The sequence below is a fragment of the Apus apus genome, chromosome 4 (assembly GCF_020740795.1).
Source record: "Apus apus isolate bApuApu2 chromosome 4, bApuApu2.pri.cur, whole genome shotgun sequence".
NCBI classification, from domain to species: domain Eukaryota; kingdom Metazoa; phylum Chordata; class Aves; order Apodiformes; family Apodidae; genus Apus; species Apus apus.
The window spans coordinates 12,965,344-12,988,325 of record NC_067285.1 but is presented as its reverse complement, the minus strand read 5'-3'; the positions used below and the strand labels follow the sequence as shown (position 1 = coordinate 12,988,325).

General features: G+C 43.6%; 1 protein-coding gene across 3 annotated transcripts in view; it reads left to right on the top strand.

The window, feature by feature from the left end:
* NEURL1 (neuralized E3 ubiquitin protein ligase 1) overlaps positions 1 to 22,982 on the top strand; it is a 151,136-nt gene that overhangs the window by 90,843 nt on the left and 37,311 nt on the right. For all 3 annotated transcript variants that reach the window (XM_051616603.1, XM_051616605.1, XM_051616604.1), the window contains exon 3: positions 3,344 to 3,665. In XM_051616603.1, coding sequence (XP_051472563.1) covers positions 3,344 to 3,665 — 322 coding nt within the window. The remainder of the gene's footprint in view (positions 1 to 3,343; positions 3,666 to 22,982) is intronic.

Genomic DNA, 22,982 nt, shown 5'->3' with positions numbered 1-22,982 from the left:
TTGTGTCTGTGGTAGCCAAGAGGATGGAGTTGGTGCCCCTTCTGCTGCAGCTGGCTTGGGAAGTTCACCTCCTCTAAGACAGCATGCCTCTGTCTTAGCATGCACTAGCTTATGCACTGCACTAGCATGCTCTGAGCACTGCTACCCCATGAAGGGATTAATGAGTCCCCTTTGGAAATGAAGCTCTTTTTAGGCTCTCAGTACCTCGAAGGAGCTTGGGGCTCTTTGCACTTCATCCACAGATATTTTCCAGCCTTTATGCCCTCTGGTTTGTGGGACTGCATTTTTCTGTTCTTAGCTAATTCTGTGCATTTCATTGGCACAAAGTAGGTCATCATCTTTGGCAGAGTTCATGGCATACATGAAAGATCTGCCTGCAAATCTTTCATCTACACACAAGGAGTTTTCCAGGAGGTTTTTCTGCATATAGTTACTGAGTCTGGATGGTCCTGCTGTTGCCCACTGCTAGAGGTCCCAGAGTGTTGGCACCTACAGCAGCATACCAGCCTTCCCTCCCCGTTCCCTCACAGTCAGCAAAAGAGCAAGAAACCAGGAATAAGACTCCTTTTGAAATTACAGAGTGATTTCAAGCTCAGGCCCATAGGTAGAAAATCCCTCCTACAGGTTTGATAAGTTTCCTGTGGAGCTGCGTCCGTTCAGGCTAGAAACCCAGCAGGGCTCCTTCATGTTGCCTAATGGGATTTTTTCCACATTGGCCAGCAGTGTGGACAAACAACTGCAAAAAATTAGTTGGGAGGTGATGAAAGCAGCATTTTGTTTTTGAAAACACTATCAAAGATCTGAGTGGATTTAGTGTTTTACGCAAAGGTTCTGGGTTATTCCTTCCTCATTCTAAAACAATGTATCTATCTCAGGAAATTCACACTTGTTAATCACTATTTATTTTAGGATTTTAGCTTGCATAACATGTGAAGAATATGCATGCAAATCTTCCATCTCTACACAAGGGATTTCCGAGCAGAGCTCCTGCTAAGTCTAATGGGAAGGTCTCATGGGAGTGATCAACAGGCTTCAGCACTCTAGGGATGGATGGAAATGTGAAAACATCTTTGCTTTTCTCATAAGTCCATCCTGTAATTGCCTCATTAATGTCTGTGCCTGTAGAAAATGGTGTCTTAAACCTTACCAGGTAAAGACTAACCATGAACCAAATCGTTCAGGTCCTATGAAGTCTAAACTCCCTTTGAAACACTAGAATAAAGAAGTCAGGAGTTACCATTCTGTTTCTTAGGTGTTGTATGTTGGATTTTATTCTGATATTCCTTTGCAGCTTTGGGAATGCCATCAGGCAGCCAGAGCTGTGTGGGGTTTGGGAAATTCTCCTCTTTCTTTGCCTCTGAGATGCATGTCCCAGCATGGTTTCTTCTGTGTAACACAGGGCACTGCTAGGGAGTGGGGTGAGGTTGTCAACCATGGCACAAGAGCCTGACTCTGTGGAGGCAACCATGGTTTAGCATTTTGGATGCAGATTATGTCTTTTCCTCCCTTCTGGTACCCAGTGGACCTCCAAAGCTTTTCTGCTAGCAGTGGCTGCTGAAGAGAGAATTTGGTCCCTCATTAACCATTGCCTTTTTTAGCAAAACTGTGTACCCTTTGTCCAGCTGTGTCTAATTCTTGGCAGGCTTGATACTAGATTTTAATTTGGATATTAGTTTGCCTGTGGTCAGACTGTATTGAGAACTGTATTGGTTCTGATTAATATATGGAACATGTGCAGCCTCGATTACCATATGAATATTTACTTCATGTGGCCTATGATTGCTGTGAAGTATTGGCAAGAGACTGTGAAAGAGTAAATTGTACAAATAACAATGAGGCCATATTTATCTCAGACCCAAAAGCTTTTAGGGCTTGCAGTAAATTTGCTGCAATAAATAATCCTTCTTCTTCGAGTGTGCCTATATTCCCCGTTTTGGCATGTGCATGCCCCATCACCCCCCTTCCACTGGGAACGTGCATGATCCCATCCCATCCTGGCCAGACACATAAAATAGCAAATCTGTTTCAGTACTTTTTGGTGCAAAACCCGTGTCCATCCCACAATCAGGGACTTTCTGTGGTTCCTGGGACTGAGGTCAGTGTTCCAGTGTTTCATGTAAACACTTTAGGTGCTCACCTGGATGGAGTCTGGACAGAGTAGGGATAAAAAGCAGCACTCCCCTCAGTGAGGAACTGTCTGTTGATAACTTTTTTCTGAAACTCAGACCTATTCTCTCTGATGCTTTAATTATAAAACAGAATCTGTAGTCTTTGAACAACATCTTCATTTGAGACTGTTGTGCCCCCAAGGGCACACGTTCCAGATTTGCCTTGGAGAGGAGCATGTGAAAGAAAAATGCAGTATTTACAAGTGTGGTTAGAAGAGAATTCAGATTTCCAAAGAAAATGTCTTGGAAAATCCCTTAGTGAAAAACCTGTGCTTCCAAGCTGGGACGTGAAGTGGCAGTTGCCAGGCTTTTGAGGACAAAGTCCTGCAGTCCTGTACAGTTCAGTCTCTGTCATTGCCACTTACCTCAGCTATCAGCACTTTGACAGAGCAAGAAATTACAGTAGGGTAGCAAGTTTTATGTGACATCTGGTAGGTAGTACCTATCCATGTTTCTGGTCTGTTCCTGCAGCCATGAGTGAAATTGCTTGAGGCTGCCAAAGCTTTGATGGAAGAGGGTTATATCAAGTGCTCTCATGTTTGCTGTGTGAACAGAGACAACAATTATATGTCAGCTGGCCTACAGAAACTGTCCTGGCCCCATATCAGCATTGGATCCAGGATCCTTAAGTCTTTCATTTCATAGTGTAGATGTTGACAGGCTGATCCCTTTGAAAGGAACAATTCCCTGCATGTGCATACAATAAAATGAGAGAAAAAAATTCTCCAAGGGCATCATCTCCATCTGGGCATCACACTTAACCCTGGAAGACTCCTTGCTTCCATGGGAAGAAAGTGACCTTCTAAGTGGTGTTTTGGATGTGCTGCATGTGTTTAGGATCTACTGCCTGCACCCCTCAGATCCTCTAGAAGGTGAATTACCCTAAGGAATTACCCTAGAAATAGAAATGAGTCAACATGCAGCTGTAATTACATTTCACCTCTCTGGATAGAAGTAATTTGATTTATTTTTCTTCTTAATATGTGCATTGTATCTTAAGTGTGCAGCATTGCTGCTTGCAGCTGAAAAAGCTACAGCAGTGTTTGGTGGATAAAATGGTTTCCTCAATCTGGTGGGTTCATCTGCACGGCGGTGGTTGGTGCTGGGTGGCCTGTGTAGCGGGTAAGGAGATGTTCAAGTGCCAATCTCTGTTCTTGCTGCTGTTATCTTTGCAGATCACTAAAAAGCAGTGTTGCTGGAGTGGGGCCCTTCGACTTGGGTTTACTTCCAAGGATCCATCGAGGATTAACCCTGACACTCTGCCCAAGTATGCGTGCCCCGACTTGGTGTCCCAAAGTGGTTTTTGGGCCAAGGCTCTCCCGGAAGAGTTTGCAAATGAGGGAAACATCATAGCCTTCTGGGTGGACAAGAAGGGACGGGTTTTCTATCGGGTGAACGACTCTGCTGCGATGCTCTTCTTCAGCGGGGTGAGGACAGCAGAGCCCCTCTGGGCTTTGATTGACGTCTACGGCCTCACCCGCGGGGTGCAGCTCTTAGGTGAGTACCTGGTTCCGAACGTGCAGGGATGATGCTGAGCTGTCCCTGGAGACAGGCCAGCCTGATGCTGCCTGTCCCCTGCACTAGGCTGGGACGGGCACAGGGAAATGCTCCCCCGAGCCTCTCACGACCTCAGCCTGGATCAGTGGGAGTTTGAAACTCAGCACGTAAATATGTGAGTGGGAGGTGGGAAACAACTGCTACAGCAAGGCACTAGAATGGTTTTCTGCTCAGAGGTGTTGCTCTATCAGAGCATAGTCGTGAGTTTTACCTTGTAAAACTTCCTTTTTATCTCATCTGCTGCTTTCCCCTTGCCGAAGTGGGGAAATGAATTTTGAATGTTATGGATAAATCCTTCCGGGATGGTACTATTATGATTTTCTGGCTGGCTTAGTGGGCTATTAGTGGCTATTAGAGTTTATACAACTCAGAAAAACTGAAGAGAGTCTTCAGTGATCCATCTTAAGGGGCAACTGGGTTGCTGGGGGACCAGAGGTGTCAACATACAGCCTTAAAGTTGGCTTTGCATTGTCACCTGGGGGACAAATCACAGCATTTCTCTGTGTAACTAGCTTCATGGGTCTTTTTTTCACCATGGAAATGGTTAGGTGGTACCTGCTGACCTTTATGAGCTGAAGTTCCTTCTGAAGATGAGATATTCTTGCTAGGCTGAGAGAGATACTGGCTGTTTCCTGACATGCAACCTGATAATCTCTGTTAAAATGACGTCTTCATGCTATATATAAAAGCCTTCAGTGAAGTCTCTTTCTGACAGTTCTGCTTCCTTTCTGCACTGCTTTCTGTATTAAAAACCTATGGTGGCAGGACTACCCACAGCATCCTACGTGGCAGGGAAGAGGGATGTGTGTTCAGGAGATGAAAAAATGGGGCTTACCTCCTCTTGCTGCACAAACTACCAGCCTAAGATTGCACAAGGCAGAGGAATTACAGAATTTCTCGGCAGCTTTTTGCTTTCTTTTAGGAGAAGAAAGATTTATCTTTTGTTGTGAATCAGCTTGAATCAGAGCTACTAGGCAACAGTTTGTAGGCCAAGGTGGTGATATTTGAATCAGGATCTGGAATTTGGGCAAATGTCACGCCAGCGCTTCAGTTAGGCAGAGCTTACAAATTACTGCAAGTCCTCCCAGCTGTTCTTGCAAGATTTGGCACCTTGAGACGCCTCCACCTGATTAATGAGGGCCCATAACTCTGGATTATGTGTTTCCTTTCAAAACACCCAAAAAACCATTTCCTATCCGTCATCTGCCCCTGCGCTGTCCTAGCATCGTCTACATCCTGTCACAAGGAATACGTGGCTCTTGCCAGCCACTGAGTTGCCTCTGGCCTAACAGCTCTGGACTCTGGTGGGTATAAAGTCCCTGAATGAAGAGGCAGCTTCTGAGTTTACACAGTTGGCGTGGAGCTCAGATACGTGTTTATAGCTCATTCCAGCAGCCTTCAGCAGGCTTTAAGCCTAGCAACTGTGCTGAAACATCTTCAAGTTGAGTCCTCTCTATCTTCATTCATAAGCACTAAAAGTCAGAGCAGGGAAACTGTCAGCTGAATTGCCTTTGGATCCTATAGATATACCCACTGCAATGCTCTGCATGCCTGTTTTAGTGTAGCAGACCACACATACAGAGTACAGGGTAACTTGCCAAGAACTCCCAGGACTTGACAAATGAATTTCATAGCTTAGCTACAAACATATGGTTGAATTCAGCCTGGTATGGCATGCAGGGCATTTGATGGAGGCTGAGGATGCTAGAGTGGTATGTTGAACAGAAGAGTGTAGCATTTCAGATTCCAGTTCAGTGATTTATTCCCATTCCAGTCCCAAACATGTTCCTTGTTCTTGAGCCTTGCTTTTTGCCCAAGGACTGCAGGGTTGCAGGGTCATACTGCACCTCTGACCTGCCTCCGTTTTCTTTTGTGTGTATTTCACCAAGAGTTGGACCAAAAGCTTTACCACTCCTGGTGACTATCTTTCTGTTTGTCACACAATTATTCCCTTCCCAGTAATGAAACATCACTTCCAAAATTAGACTTGCCCAAATGAAAGACATGCAGCAGAAAGTCTTGTGTCACTGCAAGATCCCAGCTCTGCAGGCGAATGCATGGTGTGCATTTATGTCCCCCAAAGTTACAACTTTCAAAACTTCCCGTTTTTGTGTTGCTTATCTGCATTTCAGTAGCAGTTCTGGCCAAAATCAGGTACCCAGTAAAGCAGGGCAATGACCAAGTCTAGTGACACTGTTTCTGTCTTACACATTTAATAGAGACTTGTACAAAAGAAGGCCAGAACCTGGGAGAGTTGAATGATTTGCCAGAGGTTATACAGCAGTGTCACCCAATGCAGGGATGCCATCAGCCTTGTTGCCCAGCTTGTCCTGCCTCCCTGTCTGTCAGCATCACAGGCATTGTACAACACTCTGGCATCACTAAATTCCACCTATGGATGAAAAACAGCTGGTTTGTACCTTAGTTTTAATTTCCTTTTGCTTATGGCTTTATCCATTGCATCAGCCTTACTGATAATTACCCACAGGTAATGCACATGTTTATGTGGCTGTTGCAGATGTTCCTATGTCCAGCTGTCCTTGCTGTATGTTCAGAAGCAAAGACCTTTAAGCAGCTTTTTTACCTGCTTGATTTTGTTCTGAAGCAAGTAAAAAGGGCTTGCATGGTCCACTGCATCTCAACTGAGGGGAGGTCAGGAAGTGAGTTTGGACCCGGTCTTGCCTGTCAGTGCTGGAGTGAGTCAAAATGAGAGTGGCTTCAATCCACCTTGAAGGTGGCTTCAGCAGTGACGTTGGCAGTGCTCACAGGCTTAATCATAGGTGAGAGGCTATTCCTTGCTCTCCTCGCCTCTACCCACATTATAGGGGTGAAAAGGCTTAAATTCATCCTGGCATCTCATTTCTTGTGGCCACGAGGTCTCAGCTGTTTCCTGCCACAATGTGGCACAGGGCAGGTTGTTGCAGTTCAGTGCATGCACCTTCTGTGTTTTAGGGGATGAGTTTCAGGGTAGATGCAGGCTTACATGACCTGTAAACATGCCTTTACTCAGTGACTCTCCTGCCGATATGCTCAACTTGCAGGCAGGATGGTTTACAGCTCTGCTTCCCTTTTTGGGCAGCTAGTTTTGCACAAGTGCACTTTTACATTCCAGGATACTTTAAAGTAATATTTACTAGAAATGTGGGTTAGCCTTATGTTATCACTTCAACATACACACATGCTCATTCACACTTCAAAAAAGAGTCAGAAAGAAATGGAATATAAGCAATCTGCTGCCTTGCTGCTATAATAAAGTATCAAAAAAGAGAAGGAAAGGAGTTTAAATCCTGGGGTGTTCAGAGCCCTGGAGGAAGGATGGCAGCTCGTGGGGACCAAATGGTGTTGTCTGACGTTAGTCTCCTTCTTTCAGCCACTTGGCTAATCAGTCTGGCATGGAGTAAGAGAAATTAATGTACGCTTTCTGTGGACTCACTGCAGGACTGCAAGGGTGGGAACTTTTCTCATTGATGTGTCTGTTAAAGCATCATGTGTGTTTTCAGCATTGTCCTGTACCTTTTGGTGGGGAATTGCAGGTTTACCTGTTGTATGGTGCCTGTTTTAAAACTGCACACCCTCCTTCCCCCCCCCCCCCTTTTTTTTTGTTTTGTTTTGCTTTTGACAGTGACATTGTAGCACTGGGTTGCAGAATGGTTAAGATGGGAAAGAACCCAAGAAGGTCATCTAATCCTATCATCTAGTGTCTTTTCTTTCAAAGCACAATGGATGTGCTCCAAAAGTATGGAAAAATGGGACTGCAAAAAAATCATCATTTCAACATACCCCTCTAGCCACCCTGTATTTTCAGTGGGCTAAAGTAAGGAATGGTCTTTTAATTTTCCCTAGTCCCATTTATTACTAGTATGATCAGCAATCAGACATCTTTACTGCTTATTACTCTGTTCATGCCTTTCTGCCATCCATCTGTATTTTCATTCATGCAGTATTTCAAAGTAATCTTAATCTTTTACCAGCACAGACTTGGAAAACCAAGGATAATTTTATTTAGATTGGCACACTGAGAGGCACCTGTTGAAAGCAAAGCTTCACCACCTCTTGTAAATATAAAATATGTGAAAAACTTGTAAGGCCTTGCCAACTGGGAAAATTTTAAATGTATGTGTATTGAGTGTGCATGTATTAGATTTAACTGAGGTAGAAACAGTATAAATACATACTTGAGTCATAAATACATATACAGATCCTAGTAGCATTAACTGGCAATACTCTATATATTATATTAGATACTTGGAAAGTATTTTCTTTCTCTGGATCCCCTTCCTAGCTTCTTATTGCTTCATGTTTGCAAAGTGTCAAAATTCAAAATATGAACTGATCATGAATGCACATGTACCCATTTCAGAACTCGAGCTAGTGCATATTTGACAAGGAACTTGCACATTTTGTAGGGAAAGAAGGAATCAGGTTTTTCTGTATTTACCCGTCAGTTCTTAGGTAAATTGAATCTCTAGCTCCAGGGCACCTTTAGAAGAAACATTAAATAAGCCTCAAATGAGGTGGATTTATGGGCAAATTTCAGATGTGAATGGTATAAGGCTGATGATAAATCTACTTTATCACATGCATCTGCAGTTTTACCATGTGGTTATTACTATTTTATTTTCCAAGTGCAAAACTTATTTTCCATTGCCCACGGGAATCCCATTTCTGTTGCTATTCTGACACATGCAAATAAGCAGACAGATCTGCTGAGAGTGCCTTGCACTCAAGAAAATTGGATAATCAAATATGACTGCAGTGTATTTTTATACTGTATTGTTGAAAGTGGAAGCTATAAACTGTTTACCCCCTCTGTAGAAGCCTGTGACTATCTGATGGAAAAGAATAATGCGTTTAAACAGAGTCCTAGTTGATGAAGGCAAGATACACAAGACCTGCAAACAGTCAGTTGTCATTGTTTTTCCGCATCTCCTAAGGGGAGAAGGAGTTTAAACTGCTCATAAAGTTTTATTGTCTGTAGCTGTTGTCTCTGTGGCAGCTGCAGGAAGCTCTCTAACATGGCTAAAAATGTGAAAACAGTTCAGTAAATAACTCGTCCCTTGCCATTTAAGTTAATCCCTGCTTTGCTTTAGAACCTCTGGAGGGATGTGTTTTTCCAGATGCAGTAGGTACACAAAAGTTAGCGCACAGCTTAAAGGCAGCTCCTTGTGTTTGAAGGTCTACCTGTCTTCCAGGCCTGTCTGTCTTGCTTGTGATGCTAAGGCTGCTGGACACAGCACTTTCAAGCAGCCAGAGCTGAGCTTGGCTGCATGAATGCAGTGGCTTTTTTTTTATCTTCTCTTTGCATTTGATTGTAAAATGTGGAGAATTTGTGCCCATGAGCCTGGGCTGGCTGGTGGGGGAAGGCGGCATCTCCCCGGCCCTGCTGCAGCCTGTGCCGGCAGCAATGGGTGTTCAGCCTCTGCAGCTGAATGGCAAATGCCAAGAAAGTCAGAACAGCCAGATGCCGAGTAAAATAAGGTCTTTGAGGGATCAGCCTTTCAGGCCTCACCGGGTCTCGATGAGGTGTTGGATTACGAAATTGCACAGAGGCTGTGTGCCTTACACAGACGCTGTGTGCCTTACACAGACTGTACCAGCGCGGCTCGTCGGTCTGCTTGTGGCTTTCAGTGTGCCTGTGCTTGAGGAGCTGAGGCATTGCTACAGGTGAACAGAAAGGACAAAATCTGGCACATAATGTGCTCTTGGGTGCATTATATCCAAAAAGTATCCTTGTCGGAGTCAGGAGAGCCTGCAAGTGAACCTGGGCAGGAATAAATTTAAGAGGGATTAGTCTGCCTGTTGTTGCCCAGAGTGGGAAATATGAAGAGTGTAATGAGGCAGAATGACCAGTGAAAAATAAATTCTGTGCTTTATAAAGTTCCTGTAGTTCTGTTAAGCTGAAACATTGTTCTTAACACAGGCAAAGAGGGCTATATTATATATAATATTTTCATGTTACCCAGAGAAGCCCAAGGAAATATAAAAGCTGACAATTGTAAGTGGTGTTTATGTTATGGGTATGCTGATGCTGCAAAGACAGGCCTCTGTGTTAAAACAGTGTGTCTTCACATTAAATATGTATTGTGATTATTGATTTAGATGTTGCTTTAAGGAGGTAAATATTGCTGGTTTACTCTAAGAAGTATATCTTGCCTTTGCTAAGTGTTAGGGTTTTTTTTTAATCAGAAGTGTGGAACCTGTAGTTTGGAAACAATTAAAAGGGCTTTGACCATCTTTTACTTTTAGCAAAGGTATAAGCTACTGGAATAATGGACTATACACTCAGTTTATTACACAGCTATAGTTAGTTACAGAGGTTTCTAATATAGACAGGGCCTTAGAGAATAGTAACGAACCACCAATGGAGCAGGGTATTTTTCAAGAAACATTTCAAAGAGTTCCTAATGTTAGCAAAGGTTGTGGCTTTTTGATTTAAACCATTAGGATAAGGTATCCATGTTGTTTTTTAATACATTCTGTTAATTGGTACTTAATGCCACGTATATTTGTATTTTCCTTAGTTTATTTGATGTGGTTCCTATTATAATTCTGTAAGTAATAAGTCTCTGTCTTAAAAAGGTGGAGAACAATATGTTGATACAGGGATACCTTTACAATTTTCTTAATACTTCTCTCCAAAAATATTCAGCAAAAATTTTAAACTCTACAAACCTTGGGCTGTAATGCTGAAATCTAATTCCTTCCTCTTCATTGATAAAGCTATAACTTGATAAAAAGAGTATATGTACTCCAGTGTAAGATAGTTGGAGCTGGAGGTGAGGTTTGGATGTCGACTGAGTCGATCATCTGGTAAAAGTGTTAACAATTTATTGTGCTAATCTTACAATTCCAGCTGTTCCAGATGTGGAGGCCCTTACCTTTAAGCCTGTATGACAGATGACTGCTAAACAATGCTTATATGATAAAACTAAACACAGTATGTCTCTGCTGGTGTGAGATAGCACTTTGTCATTTCAACATCTAATCGGTATCACAGCTGCTGAATATGCAATTTACCATAGAGAGGAGATGATTTTGTTATCCCTGTAGGTGTCTGGTTTATTCAAAAAGTTTGACAGCTTTAATAAAATTTAATTGACTTTTCCATACATATCAGCAACACAGCTAAAAATGACATTGCTTTGCACTCTGAAGTCTGCTTCTCCAAGGAGTATGAGCAGAACTGCTGTTTTGGGCTCTGTTTGGAAATCCTTATCTATAGCACAACCCTTACCTATAGTGCTGTGCTACTCTCAGTTTTATCAGCCTAATCTTGGAGTCACCTGTGGTGTCACTCTGGTTTTACAATGTGAGCAGAATTTAGCCCCAGGTTTTTGCTCATTCATGTCTTCTCTTTGGTCAAACACTGAGCAGGAGAAGCTCCTCCAGACCTTGCCTGGCTTGTCCTGAGGGAAACAAAGCTTTTTGATTGAGGGAACCTGTGCTGATCCAAGCCAGGACCTCTCCTTCCATGTACCCTTGTCAGGAAAAACAAGCCTCCTGGGCCTGTGTAACTGTTCACAAGTGGCTGAAAGATGGAAAACATTTCAAACTGGAAGAGGGTAGATTTAGATTAGCTATTAGGCAGAAATTATTTACTGTGAGGGTGGTGGGACACTGGAACAGGTTGCCCAGGGAGGTTGTTCAGGGTGTTCAAGGCCAAGCTGGGTGGGGCTCTGAGCAACCTGGTCTAGTGGGAGGTGTCCCTGCCCATGGCAGGGTGGTTGGAACTAGATGATCTTTAAGGTTCCTTCCAACCGAAACCATTCTGTGATTCTATGAAAAATGCAAGTACTGTCATCTGCTTGTGTGGACTCAGATGATCTTTTGTTAGCGTGTCAGGTCTGCTTTTACCTAAAGCTTCTCTCCCAGCACTCATGGACTGGTGCAGCAATGCCCAGCCCAGTCAAGTGTGCAGTGCCACCTGCCACAGCATTAGACTCACCAAATCAATGTAACTGTTGCTAAATTATGGTGTGTTCTTGTATCAAAAAGTGTGTCTGATACCTGCTTCCAGTAACTAACCTTAGACGCCAGGTTTCACGATAAATCATGACATGGACTAGAAAGAACTGTTTATTCATTTATGCCAAATATATTAATTAATTGGGATTTCACAGGCAGAAAGGGCCTCTCTGTTCGTCAGCTGTATATGATTCACTTCTGATGTGTACAAAATGCAATTCATATAACAATGTGTACAAACATTACTGTGCAGCTTTGGACTTGTGTAGATAGAGGATGTACTGATGAATCAAGCGAAGGATTTTTTTAAAAGTAAAAATTTCAATGGTGCTTCCAGGGCAGGCATGTGTGAAGGCATTGGTGGTGCTCTGGGGCAGGGGCTGGGGAGCCTTGGGCATACATGGAGGAGGGATCCCTGTGCTGCCCCATGGATGTGTGGTGCTCCGCCCTGCAAATCTGCTACATCCCATGCTGGAGGCAGAGCCTGAGGCTGTGTGGGCCCTTGGTCTTGTACCACTCTTCCTCTGTCCTCAGCTTGCTGTAGTCTTTTCCCTAGTCCTGGTCTGAACACCTGGCTCCCTAAAGTTTGCCCACTGACTCCAGTGTACTGTCTCTGACAAGGACCAGCATCTCTAGGTCCTCCTTGGAAAAAATTTCTGCAAGTGCATGTGTTGTGGCATTTGGTGAAAATACCATCCCTTATACTGACATGTGATAGCTAAGTGCTTCTTCTGATTGCTATGGGATACTGTTGGGAGAATTTTGCAAAATTTATAATAAGGGTTTTCATGTATATAAGCTAGAACAGTTTGTCCAGTCACAAGTTTTGATTCTCATGCCTTAGCATAATTTTGATGTTAAAGGTCTTTACAGAAATATTTTAAATGTCCATTCCATCTGCTCCTATTGGATTTTGAAATTAAACTTATTTCAGATTGGTAAATATTTAGTATGAAGCTAGGGATAAAAGACTGATAAATCAGATTGCTGGCCACTGAATCAAAGCTTGTGCCACTGGCTGTGGCTGGTGTGTTTAAGAAGATGAAAATCTCTTGTGATGCATCTGGCCACTGGTGTGACCCTTCACAGGCAATTAATTCTCTTCAGGAAAAAAAATAATTTTTAATTGCTCTATTTTGTTTTAAGAGGATAAAGACCACTGCAGGGAAAAAGCCCTTAGAATCCAATAATCCTATTCCCATGCTGGTACCATGCCAATAAATACTGCACCACTTGCATGGAAAGATCTGAAGCTTCCAAAATCTTTAGTGCAGAGTGTTCCCTCTTTCTCTGCATGCCCAAGTCCAGAGGACCCCAGCACCTCTGAGATGTGTTAACTTGAACAGGAGATCAATGATGTGTTTCCACAGACATTTACATTTCCTTCTCACTCTGCAGTGTTGTTTCCCTGGTTGATTTTCTTTGCCTTCTTTTGTATCTGTAGGCAGTAGCCATCACCCTTCTGAGCCTTTCACAGACACTAGAAAACCACACAGTTATCCCAGCATGACTTGTGACAAAAACTCCAGTCCTGTTGGTTTCTGCTCCTGTTTTTAAGGCCTGGTTGGTTCCAGCTGGATCTAATTCAATGACTCTGTTCACTGGAGTATGCTCACGTCTGAGGTGAGCCTTGATATTGTCTGCATTGGTCAAAACACTTTTAATTGCTTTGTTCCTAACATGGTAGAGTCTGCAGATCTTGACTGTGATGCTGCTCAGCCAGGTGGAAGGAAATTGTCTTCATACCGAAGGTCAGTGGTAGAAAGAAAGAGAACTGAACTGATGGAGAATTTCACTGTGGAGCTGCAGGGACCGGCAATTTCAACTCAGCCTAATTGCCTCACTCAGGAGAAATACATAAATAATTTGGTCTTGGGCCATATTCACTATTATGACTATTTGTATGATAATTTCTAGTGCTTCAGTTTTGGAAGTGAGACCTAAAAGACCAGTGCTTCATAGAAAACAGATAATCACCAAAGAGTTGAAGTAACAATCTAATGGTGAGCACTGGCAGACTAAGAGGCAAAAGCTGATGGAGGAGGAATTCAAGTGGGAAGTGAAATATCATTTTTTAAAGCTATGTAGTTCCCAACTGGACAGTTTATCCATTCTCAGTTGCTCAGAAAAGAAGACTGCATAGTCTGCAGGACCTTGATTCGACAGGATGGTTAACTACTTACTCACCTCTTGCCCGTATGTAATTGTATTTAGTGTGCCAGAAATCAGGTGTACTCTTCAGTAAATCTGTTAATTCACATTCCTAAAGATAGCCATGTGCTTAAGTGCTTTGCTGGATCTTTTTCTTCACCATCTGCTTGCTACTGGGTTCTGTGCAGACCTTGCTAGGTCAAAACCAGCAGTCTGTTGTTAATCAGTAATCAATGGTTATGCAGGGATCAGGCTCTGTGCTTAATGGTTTTTCTGTGAAGCGAAGACTCTTGCAGGAGGAGGAGGGGAGAGATGAGCTTGAAGAGGAGAGGTTGGAACACGTTGCTGAAGTTGGAGTGGAGGAAGAGAGGTTTACTACCAACAATCCTTTCTTTTCTTGGAAAATATGGTTGGTTTATCTGCTGGGAGGTTTAAGAAGGGGCCCAGAAGCATGAGCGGAGCAGGAAGATGAAAGCATGGAGTCAGGTAGAACTGCTGTCTGAAAGTGTTGGAAGAAGGACAAGCAAACAGAGATTAGGTTATATTGATGGGCAAGGCAAAAATAACCCTATGACCAAGATATAATAATGACCTTTTCTTGCCTGGTTTCTTCATGCATACAAGATTCAATTGACACTTGTAAATCACTGGCTCATTTTGACTTTATGTTGATAATTCATAATCCGAAGGCTTTGGTTTTCTTTTTTCCCCCCGCTTTGTCTGGACAGCACAGGGTATTAGGTGTGTTTGAACTGTTTTGCATGGGTCACTGTGGACGCTTGGCATGTTCCTTGAAGATAAGTAAGCTCTTTTATCAGGTCAAGTACACACTACTGACACTCTCTCCATCAATGGGAACATGAAGATACAGGAGAAAAATGACACATGAGGACATACCCGAGCCAGATATGTTTCTTACATCCTGAATTATATTGGTCACCTGTTGTTCTGCTCTTGATAATACCTGTTCCTTTTTGTGCAGCAGCTCTCTTCATCATATAGTTAGTTATTAATAGAAGTCTGTTAGTAACAAAAATTGACAGATCTATTGAAGGGGTGTTTTGGAGGAAGGTGAGCAGGTTGTGTGAGGAGAGAGTGAATACTCTTTTGTTTGTCAGTGCTTTGCAATGGGGATTTCACATCCCTCACTCTGTGTCTGTGGAATTTGCACCAGATGAGCTCATCACTATGGAGTTGCACTTTAGAGTCTTCCTTTTAGTAGCAACTCTAGATTTGTCTGGTTGAGAAAAAACCCATCTCTAAAATATGCACTGAGTGCAGTATTTTCCTGCAGAGGGTTTAGTTACAATGGACAACCTAGGAAATGAATGCAAATGACTTACAAATGTGGCTTTAAAAAGGACTTGTTATGCTAACCTGAATCGTTTCTATGGACAAACATTTAGAATTGAAATAGCCTGACTTTGGTTTAGCTAGAAACAGAGTGAGCTTGGCTGACATTTGATCTACCTTAAGAGTTTTGCAGACAACCACAAAAGTGAGCAAAAACCCTCTCAGCCCCTCTCTCGAGATGGGCACAGCGGTACATGGCAGCCACTGCCCAAGCCCAGGCAGCCCACTCTTCCTGGCCTTAGCAGAAGGGTGAAAACCAGCAGTGACTTATAGCAGCTTCTCCAACTGTTCTTGAGGAACCCTAAAAACAATTTCACCTGGAGATGTTCACAGTCCTGGAAATGTTTCACAGTTGGTTATTCTGGCATAAACACATGGGGGGTATATTTGCAGCCAGGAGTCCCAAATGCCCACAACTGCTGTCCCCTCCTCTGGGTGTTCCTGTTGGCAGCTATTTGACCAAGGTATTATTTTATAGTATATTTAGTTATTTTGTATCTTTCCTCACTGTCAGTCCCTCCAGCCCAATAATCATGTTTTCTTCTTTACCACAGCCTTCATACCCAGCTGTCATTCTAAAAATGCTTCTGTGATGTTAAAGCTTTCCCAGTTACATTATGAGAATGAAATAATTCTGACACAGCCATGAAAATCTGATTCAATTCCTTTTTTTTGGTATCTCAGTCACAGTTCTTGATCACAAATCATCATGAGTCAGAATTTCCCAGGTTATTATTTCCTCAGAAAAACTGATTGCAACGCTGTCTCCATATTTAATATCCTTTTCCTAACTGCTGTGAAGCCAAGCAGTTGAAGCTGCAGCGATTGTTTTTGAAGACCTGTCTGTTGTTCTGTCATTCAATGCCACAGGTGGAAAAGAAGGTGACACCAAAGAATATCCCAGACCAATTTTACTATTGTGGTTTTCCATCATTGGATAGTTGATTCCCTGCTGGCTGTACAGCATGAAGATGACTACAGAAAATGGCAGGGTTTATTTATCTAGAGGCTAAGGATCTTGGGTCAAAGGTGGAGAGGGAACACAGTGGCTTTATCAGCTTGTGCCAGGACACCAGAATTTAGTAATGACAGGTTTTCAAACTGGCCATATTGTGCTGAGATCATTTGCCAAAATGGGCTACCCTGAAATGTTTCAAACAGATAGGTTTTGAATCCTTTTGGATTCAACTGGTGAAGTCTAGCTTATCTGGAGCTACTAAAAGTAGACCAGAATAAGTGGGAAATATCCTCCTTGGGGTCCTGAACATTCATTTATTCTCTCCAATACATGTTTGGAGGGCAGGACAACATTGGCTGCCCATTGGAAGAGTGGGGTGCTGTCAGTCTGTTCTTCTGCACTGGGCTGTGCTGTGGCCAGGAGGGGTCTGGAGGCATGAGGTGGCTTCCTTTCCCTTGCACAGAGGCTCTGGAAGTAAAACACTTTAGGAAATCCTGCTTCCACTCGCCATTGTACTTCTTATTCTGAAGGATGTGCTGAAAAGAGCTGAAAGGGCTGCAGGAAGGAGCAGGCTTTGCTTCTTGCAGGTCACAGGAGGCAGGTAAGGTCCCTGAGCCTGCCCCATGGGGTTTGGCACTGCACAAATTCAATGCCCAGCTTAAGGATTAAGGAGCCATTTCCATGTTTTCTATTGATTGTAGCGGTTTCCCTTTGTGGTTCTCTTGGGTTCTTCAAATAGGGCAGTAGTAGCTTAAATACCCACTTGGGATTTTAGCTTGCTTGTTTTTTTCCTACTGAGCTCTAGCAATATATATATTTTTTTCACATTAAAAGAGAAAAAAAATGCCCAGACAGAGATTGGTCCATTATTTTTATGAAGGAAGAATATTTATTAGGATTTAATTGTGCAGGAAAAGCAACTAAGCCTGCAGGGGAAAGTCTTTACATGCTGGTATGAGTACATTAGATCAATAAGTAACAGACCAAAAACGTCTTTGATTTAGTAGTAAAGGATTCAGGCCCCGATTCAGACTCAGATTTATCTTCCTGGGACAAAGCACACAAGTGTCTCCTTTTTGCAGGTGGAGACACTGCTTTTCTTCCTGACCAGGGGACTGTGGGTTTCAGCTCCTCTGAGTTATTGGAATCCTTGTATGCTCAAGTGGGTAAGCCAAGCTACTGGTACACCAGAAGTGCCTTACCTTTGTTTAAATTCTGTGCCTCGTGTGTGCATTTCTGGCAGAGACACAGTTACTGTTTCATGATTCAGTTTTATATTGTGTTTCATATGCCAAAGGCTGTGCTGTGGTGCTCCTACCCTGCTAGGCACAACGGTTATTTAAGCTTAGGAGAGTGAACTCAATTTCCACTAAAATTTCCAAACAATTCTAGGCATTATTGGTGAGGATAATTAGGATAAGATGCTGAGCAGAATGGGTGGCCTTTGTGAAGTTCATCCGTTAATAATCAGCCATGTAATTTCCCTTAAGTGTCAAGGTATGATTGTTTTTATTTTAGGCCCAATTGCATCTTCATGCTACAAGCAGAGATGAGGCTCTCTTGCCTGCATTATTGTGAATTACCCATTTGGGAAATGAGGATGCTGTAGGTTGGAGATGTTGCCTGGGAGCTTGCTCGTGACTAAGAGAGACAAACATGCTGAATAAGCAAGAAATTAATTCTTCTTTCCCTTTCTCCTTTCCACATAGGAGATGGGTTTGGTTTTGTTGGAGCTTTGCCTGCATAAAGGCTTCAGTATGGAGCCAGTGTCTTTGGCATGTCAGAAGGCAGCTTATGGTGGGGGTACAAAGCCTGCTCTGATGGCAGCATCTGCTGAACGTGTCTGCAGGGTGAAGGGGTACTAGCCCCACATTAGAACAAACTTCTCACAGACAAAACAAATGTAGTACTCTGATTTAATACAACCTAATAGTTGTGCTTCAAATGACTTATAATGAACAAATCAGTGTACTCTTTGTTAAAAACAGAGTGATAGCATAGTAAACATAACCTTGTTGAACTCAAGGAAGCATAAATCACAATTCAAAAGCATTATAAAAAATAATGATGATTCACTGCTGAACTCTGTTTTACGGTCTGTGAAAACTTTTAATGTTTTGCTTTCAAAAAGGCATTTATCTTAATCAAAGTTCTTGCAATTAGAGGGGGTGGTAATGATCCAGAAGATAGCTGAGTGATCTTGGCTTTTGAGGATCTCTACAGCTGCTGTTTTTGTAGCATGAACAGCGATGTTTGGTGTTGGTGGAGAAGCTCCCACAGATCAGAGCTCCAGCAATTGGAAATGTTGTGTTTTGCAATACACGCCCAGTCCCCCAAACCTACCATGATGTTGAATTCCATCCACTTAAAACAGAGCCTATGTTTAATAATAATTTAAATCATTATCCTGCCTGTCAGCTCGGAGTTAAGGGGCTATGCAACTGCAATTCTCTGTTTAGAAACTGCCTGGAATAATAACTTTCAGATGTCTCAAATATGTACCACTTATCTATAACATCTAAATACAAATGTCTCCCTGCTGAACAAGCCCGACACTGTTTACCTATTGTGTCCAAACCATTCCAGAGGGTTTGCTTGGCGTGGAGCGGAAGGTCCTATATCTGCAGCTCCAACAGCACTGTCAGTGTAATGTTTTTCAACTCCTCCTCACCTTTAGGTGATTGCAAAGGAAGAAACAGCCTAAGCCTGGGGTGACAAGTGAAGAGTGTGTGAGCCCCCCTTCCCTCCCCCATACCAAGGGTAGAAGTGCATTGCAAGCCAGCCCCACACTCTTGCAGATGGGATGATGCTCGTGCCATTGGGTCCCTGCCAGCTTGCTGTGAGATGGTCCAAATATTGGATCCCGCATGCCCCGGCTGCACTGGGTCTAGGCAGGGTGGAGGTGCTGTCCCTGGGTTGGGGGCCCCGGGCTCTTTCTCCATGTGCAAGAGCTCAGTGGGACCTGTCAAGTCTCATTGGACTTCAGGCTCTGCAGTCTTGCACTGTAGGCTGCTGCAGCTCTGGCATGCGGGGCCGTGTGCTGCGCAGCCCGTGCTGCCGCCGAGCCGGGTGCTGGGCACCCAGCATGTCCCTCCAGGGGCTGCAGGGGTGATGGGCTGGGGTGTGGGGCTGCCTCTGCAGCTCATCTGTGAGCGATCGGAGCAGGGAGAGCTGATAAAAACCCTCCTTGACTTGCTATGGCTGACCTGTGGTTTATCACCCGGGAGCCCCTGTGACTTATGGTGGTTCTCCCAAAGGCATGGACTGCCTTTTACCACCCTCAGCTGAAAAGAGAGGAGCTCCATCCCCATAGTTTGCACTGAGTATCAAAGGCCTCTGCATAATGATCTTCAACTTAATGGAATATGCTATGTAGCCTCCAGATTTCTTAATCCATTCTGGAGAGCCCCATGCAGTGCTTGAGCCTTGCTTCCCCTGGACACACAGAACACACTTAGCTGGGATGCACTGTCCTGATGCAACCAGCAAAGGTTAAATAAGGAGAAATGAGAAGCATTTAACACATCTTTGCATCATCTTTAGTCCCTAGGTGAAGTCTGAGTCACAGCTCTTATGCGGTACATCAGATCTACGCAGATATTACTGACATTCTTCCTGGGGCTCTCATTGCTTTGCACTCGGTTAACTCCTGGATTACCTGTTGTCCATCTCTTCTCATATTACACAACAGGAGGTTGTCTGAAATGTATGTGTTCTGGGCATTAAAAATTGCTTGAAAGTTAGACTGTTAGTAGGAGCCAGACTTAATACCAGGAAAATAATTTGCAGGTACTGGAATTGCCTTTGTGCTGTTTGTTGCTCTAAATTTGTGCTGGGTGTTTGCTGCCTGGATGAAGAGAAGGCTGGGATCCAGGGTGCTGGCAGCTCACATGTCTTCAGGAAGAGATGACCAGTGACGTGTTTCTTTCCAAGTGGCATCCTGAGGTGACCTGACAGAATGACAGACAGATGGTGTTAGGTTGCACAAGAAGCATTGCTGGCCAAAAAGGTATAAGCAGCTAGTGTGAACCTGTGTGATCAGGTCCAGCCAGTCTCTGTAAGGAGCTGGAGCTAGTTTCATTTGTTGGGGTTGGGAATTGTTTGCTATAATGAGCTAAATGTTCAAAGCTGAATTGAATCTCAGCTCCTCCAAAACCCCCAGCCCTCTGTGATCTGGTGTTTTGATTACCTGAGTCCATTCTAAATGCTAGCTCAAGCGTCAAGCCCTCACATTTCCATTTAGCTGTTCAAGGAAAACAATTTTAATAGCTACCCAGCTATTCATCAGGATTAGGCCCTGCTGGGCTAGTTTGGATAACATGCAAGCTAAGTGCAATGCAGTCCGAGCTTAACTTGGAACACCCAGAGGCACCAAAAACATTTGGTTCAGTAACTCAAGCACGTTCCTCAGCCCCCATTCTTCATGCCGCTGGCCACGTCCAGTACCAGGATAGGAGGAGCTGTGGGTGACCCCGCTCTCCTGTTATTCCTGGCCCTGATGGAAACAAGGAGAAGCAGAAATATCAGCATTTTTGGAGCTTCCACCCCCGAGCTGACATGGATGCAGAGGAGAAAAGCAGCCACAGGCTTGGGCGCTGGCCCGGCTGCCCCACAGCAGCAGCAGCTCTGCCCGGTGTGTGTGTCCCTGCCTGCCCCGGCGCTGCAGCCGGGAGCACAGCAGCCTCCCCAGAGCACCTCTGGGGTTCCAGTGGAGCAGGAGAAGTTAATTTGTTCTGTGTGTATTGTCTAAGCTTATATAGCTAGTATACTGCTCTGCCAAGTGTTGAGGGGAAGAGTCCTTTTTCCACTTTGTGTTGCTTGGAGTGGCCCGTGCTGAACTGAAAGTCCTTGGCCAGCCAGTGCGGAGCAAAGTTTCATGTTGGTGCTGCTGCTGCTGGTTTGCTGGGGGCTTCAAGATACATGGGTTTCCTCTCTTTTCACATATCTTCATGTAGACATCAAGAAGTTTTGCTTACTTAATCTCCAGTACTTGGTGGGCAAAATGCTAGAAAAAGTTATTTTTAAGAAAATGAAAATTAATAGAAGTTGAATAGATTACGACTGCTTCCATGCTGTCCCTGTTGGCTGGCTTTTCCCTATCCAGACTTCACTGGGGGATTCCAGCAAGAGGTTTAGGCACCCAAACAAATTTGGGCATTTAATTGCTACAGTGGTGGGGACCTGTTAAGGGGAGATGCTGGCTGCCTTCTATGTAATCGCTGAGATCTGGTAGTAGGACCTGGAAATCCCATAAGAATCTGGTTTTTTTAAGTACTTTGACTCTTTGGATTGGCTGTGGGGGCTCCCGGGACAGCAAAATTTCTATAAGACATTTTGCAGTGTCACCTTTTTTTCCCAGTTATAGGAAATGTTGAGACTGGATGGAGTTCAGCAGGGTGAAAGGACTGTTCTCTTGCATTTCATAACTGCTGCTATTTGTTTCTGAGGCACAGTGTTTGCTTTACAAGGGGAGGCAGGATAGTATCTGCTTTCTATCTGGTAGGACAGTGACCGTTTTATTCATAGAGTAGTTTGAGTACAGATAAATTACTTACTCTTGTAGAAATCTTGATGGTGAGACAAAGCCCCTCACTAACTGAAAGTAATAATGGCTTTTTGAAGGTCTCTATATAAATATTTACAGCTCTCTCTAAATATATGTATATATAAAAACAAACAAAAAAATGCCAAAAAAACACTGCAGAAAGACCAGAAATCTTCCAGGATTTCACCATTTTTATGAAAAGCAAGAGGAAAGTAATACAATGTTGTTTGTACTTGTTTTTTTTTTTGAGTTGTCTAGATAGTGCTATACTGAAATAAGTGAGTCTAGGTGAAAAGGTAATTCACTTAGGACTGTGGATCCCATGCAGACAGCAAGGAGGGGAATTGTTTAAAAGCTTTGGAGAGCAGGGAGAGCAAGCTGTCCACTGCCCACCTGGGCATTAAGTCTTGGAAGAGGAGCTGCAGCTGAAAGTGGCCATCAGCTGTCCCTGCTGCTTGGCTTCATCCTTGGCACTTTGTCCCTGGGAGGGACAGGAAGTTCAGCTGGGACCTTCAGCACACCCAGAGAATACAAATGATGCAAGAGAATAGGCCTCATCTCTGCTTCTCTTAAAAACAGAGAATTACTTGTGTTGAAAGTAAAGTAGAACTGTGAAGGAAGTTTATCTCTTATGGGTTATGTGGTCACAATACTTTAAGGATCTGAAAAAGGAGAAGAGTGAATTTGTTGTTGCTTCTGTTGTCATGGGACTGTTCTCCTGGCCCTGTGCTTCCTCTGCCTTGCGCAACACGCACAAGATGCAATTTCTGTCTAAGGGGAAGTGTGGCAATTCCCTTGAATGCTTAAATACCTCTTGATTCCTCCTATTGGACATGCAGCAGCCTGCTCTTGTGGTTCCTTCCATCCTCCCTTTCTGCATTCCCAGGCAGGGAAACAGTCTGCACTGACAAGTGATCCTGGGCAGAGCTGAAGCCATGTGGAAATATTCAGGCTGTCCCACCTGGGTGGCTCTTACAGCAGGAGCAAGTGTGAAGACAAGCATCTTCTTACAGACTATGTTTCCACTTCACCTTGCTCACCTGGGATGAAACATTTCCAGCTGAACACATGCTATGCAGGGAGTAAGAATCCAAGTAGGATGTGGTATGCTTGAATTTTAGGCATCCTAGAATTCTGTAGATCATACCTACTCTGTTTATTTTTAATGTGGGCAGAAGATTCAGCACCAGAACTCTACCTACCAGCAAGCAGTCCATCATCCATTGCAAAATGATCTACCAGGAGAATATTCAAGTATGACCAGGGTAGATCCTCATGTTGGGAA